Consider the following 4,224-nt stretch of genomic DNA (forward strand, 5'->3'; position numbering starts at 1 on the left):
ATTAATAAATGAACATTGTTTGAAGATCTCAAAAAATTTCCAGAATTTCTATTAACTTCCTACTTGTTCATTCTCCATGTAAAACTGTAACAATGATTAGTTTTAGTGATTTATACCCTTTTATATGTAAAAGTTGCATATTAATAGTCCAAAGCATTACTATACTGTAATACAGCAACTGAGAAATGCCATTCTAAATGTTTTATCTAAGTAGAAATATACACTTGGCTAACTGGTTTACAACAATTCTTTTAGTGCTTATTCAATTAGAATGGCTACAGTGTTTGATTTCTCACAGTGTTATAGCAGAATGAGATGTAGACTCTAAGCTTCATTTTACTGTTTATGTGCCGCATTGGTGTTTCCTTTGTAAACTATTCAATTTCAAAGACTATGTGAACAGATATTGATATTATTTTACATTTCATTAACACAACTGAAATTGAGGTGCGTAGTTTTTATTTGTGAGGTCAGTCATTTTAACTGCTCTCTCAACATTATGCTTATCACTTTCACTTTTTAAATGTGGATTTTTCCCCCATCTATTTTTATTTCTACAGAGCCTATTTTTTTTACTGTATATTATACTTATACACCACATAGTTTCTTTTTATTAGAGAATGATAATTTACCAAGATGTACTTGAGCAGTAGGTGAATCACTGTGAAATACTCCTTGCTCTTTTTTCTCATGAAATGTTTTTTTCCATTGAATCACAGAAACAGATGTTCTAACACCACCATGCAAAATCTTCTTTTATCATCTCATTTTGAAAGTAAACATCAGTCTCTCCTGCCCATGGAGAAAAACACTGTACCTGATTCATTTACCAGAAAGTTTATAATAAAAATTTTGTGCACCTTCGTTTTAACCTTTTTAATACACATTTAATAAAATGCATCATCTTTCACTCTGACTTTTCAGCTCCTGATTCTCCCCCCCATGACTTCTCTGTGAAACAGTTGTCTGGTGTCAGGGTGAAGTTGTCATGGAAACCACCCCTGGAGCCAAATGGAATTATCCTCTATTACACAGTTTATGTCTGGTAAGAATTTTTTTTCTTTTTTGGAAATAGTTCTGAGAACAAGTATTAATCTGTAACATAATAGGAATGTAGTTTATTTTTTTATTTCAAAATGTGATACATTAGGAACCTGATTATTAATAGGCTAGTTATTATGCTTTTATTAAGAAACAAGTTTTTCCCATATTATGTGGGAGCATAGTCAAGTTTTGTTGTAACTAAAACAGAAACAATTATGCGTTATGCATAACTATAAGAGCATTTCTGCTCTTTAAAGTTGTTGATCTGTTAACTTAAGTGAAGAGTATATAATTTTGAACTCTACCAGAGTTTTACTCAACTATTTTCTATATTACTGTTTTTCTAAGTTTTCTTGAATATAATAACTTTAACTAAAATTTAACTAAGAAATATGTCTACAGAAATCTGTTACTTAAGGTCAGTTTTCTATTGAAATATAAGCATTGGATTTATTGTTTCCTAATCACTTTTACCTGATTGCCTATTTATGCATTAATTGTGAAAAAATTAAAATCTTACAGTGTGTCTCATGTCAATTAACAACATGGCTATCCTACTTCATGAAAACTCAATAGATAAAAACCCTAATTTTCATCAATGTTAATGCTCTTAAAAGGATTCATCAGTTATGTAATACATATCCTAGTGCATTTTAAATATCTGAACTCAGAAAATACATTTTATACAATATTTTATGGAGCATAGGCATTTCTTACTTTTAGATTCCTGACTCGGAAGATCCAGCATTGCGAGGCTACACTATTTCAAAGAAATTTACTTTTTTTCTCCTATATTAAATTTTTTCTTTTCCTAATCTCTCTTTAAACTCTTTACATACTGCTATGTGGGACTACATCTCCTATGTTCTTCATTGACTTATTCCTAGTCATTTTTCCCAGTCATGGTGAAATTGGGAGTAACATGAATGGTGTTAGTGGGAAGAGAAGCATTGGGAAGAAGTTAACTGTTTTCCCCTGGTCTCCATAGTCATTCATTCATTCATTCTTTTTTTATCCCTTCAATTAACAATACTGAAGAAAGCACACAATACGTCCCCTGCCCTCAAGGAGTTTATATCTAAAGTGATAACTAGATGATGTACCCATAAACAAACAATTGAGAAAGTTACATGATATTTCTAAGCTTGAGTTTCCGCATCTAAAAACTACTATTGCTTGGGTGCTTGGGAAAATCCTTTTTAAAGAGGCATTGAGTTGTGATCTGAGGACAGGCTCTGCAGGAAAACACAACTTATCATTTTTAAGACAAGAAAGGAGGTCAGTGTTCCTGGGGTAACAGAGACAGAGGAGAATAATACTGGGGGGGACAAACAGGTCAGTAGCCAAGCCACAGTAAAGATTCAGTGTTCATTTATCAACGATGGGAGTTACTGGAGAATTTCAAGCACTGTGGATACTTTACAGAGAATGAATTGTAGGGAGCCAAAGGTGTAGCAGGAACCTGGTAGGGGTGCTGTCTTAGTAGTTTTTGCAATAGATGATATTGGCCATGGAAAAGACAAATGGGCCCCTTTGAGCTACAGTTCTGAAGAGCTGATAGGACTTGGTGATGGATTTGTTACAGGGATAAAAAAAAAGATGAATCAATGATAATGTCCAGATTTTTTTAAATCAAGTGTGATACTCCAAGATTTTGACATAATTTTACTGAGTTAAAAAAAAAACAAAACTGAAAGGGAAATAAGTTAATGAAATTGAGAGTCTAGATTTTTCTGGCTAGGGTTCCCAGTCTTTTCTCTATGCAGTGACCATGCTTGTCTCACTAAAACATCAGGGTGTTTTTAGCATCATGTGTGCAGCACACACACAGACACACGAGATTAATAGCATTCTGTGTGGTGTTGTCTACCTGGTTCTTTTCTCTCTGGTTATGAACTGTTACAGTCCATCAGATCCACTTATTCTAGGAATTCAGCTATAATTCTAAGTTATTTATTTTATAAAATTCTGAATTTTATAAAATGATAGTAGGATGTATTGCAATGGCATTTATTTATATTATACTACCTTTCCAGAATATAGCACATCTATATAATTTTGTACGGTTTATATGAATTCAGATGTTATAAAATGACCTCGATTCTGTGACTGGTTCTTTGTGCTTTTTGTAATGTTGGTGTGGGAAGGGAGGACACAGATTTAGGGTAACTCATTCTTTTCTCAACCCCTCTGGGTTTAGTTCAGTTTCTTTTGGGTAAGTAATTTAAAGTTCACCTCCCCAACGATGCTTTTTCTCTCCTCTTTCTATGAGTATTTCTTTTCTGTTTCACTTCCTAAGATGGATTCTAGGTACAGGGGAAGTCCAATGAAAGTGGGGTGAGGGAATTTCAAGTCTGTGATACTGTGGTTCATCTGAGCTGGCTTCTGGGGAATCATTCAGGCACTGACCTGCCGTCGTAGCTTCTAGTTTCAGTGTACTTACTTTCGGTTTTGTCCTTGATCCAATACCAGGCTTATTCTAGTGCCCTGGGTCTCAGCATGTCTGTCTCAACCCTCAGAGGCACTTGGTTGTTTTCTCTGCCTGAATCTGCAGTGTGCAGGATGCGAAGGTGACTTCCACACCCTTTCCTAGCTCTTCCATGTCCACTAGAGGAGCCCTTAGGTCTTGCTGGCCATGGTACTATATAAAAGACAAAGATTTTCTGAGAGTCCTTTACAATGGGATTTCTTTCACAAACCTATTTAGATGTTTTCATCATTCTACCATCACCCTGAGATCCCAGGATACCCTAGTTATACTGCTTTGCCTTTTTTTCCCTCTCACTCGCTTAGTAGTACAAAGCTTTTAAAAATTCTTGATTGATAAAAACTTTATTTTTTTATATACTCCTTCCTCTCTACACCATCATTACTTATCATCCTCTATGGTCTCAAATCATATGTATAAAGAGAATGTAGAAAACATTTTCCCCTCTACAAAACTTGGTTTTATTTTATTTTATTTATTTATTTTTTAAAATTTTGTTTTATTGCTTAAAATATTACAAAGAGTAGTACATATGTCTCCTTTTTTTTCTCTGCTTGGCCTTCCCCCGGCATCCCCTACACCCCAGTGTCTTGTGTCCATTGGTTATGCTTATATGCATGCATACAAGGACTTGTATGCATACTCCCATTTTTAATTAATTTCATTTTATTTTTTGTTTTGTTGAGGACATT

At 34.2% G+C, this 4,224-nt stretch overlaps 1 protein-coding gene across 1 annotated transcript in view; it reads left to right on the forward strand.

The window, feature by feature from the left end:
- PTPRQ (protein tyrosine phosphatase, receptor type Q) overlaps window positions 1–4,224 on the forward strand; it is a 219,688-nt gene that overhangs the window by 66,220 nt on the left and 149,244 nt on the right. The window contains exon 18 of the mRNA XM_015571126.1: window positions 925–1,045. Coding sequence (XP_015426612.1) covers window positions 925–1,045 — 121 coding nt within the window. The remainder of the gene's footprint in view (window positions 1–924; window positions 1,046–4,224) is intronic.

This window comes from Myotis davidii, unplaced genomic scaffold (genome assembly GCF_000327345.1).
Source record: "Myotis davidii unplaced genomic scaffold, ASM32734v1 scaffold26, whole genome shotgun sequence".
In the NCBI taxonomy this organism is placed as follows: Eukaryota; Metazoa; Chordata; class Mammalia; order Chiroptera; family Vespertilionidae; genus Myotis; species Myotis davidii.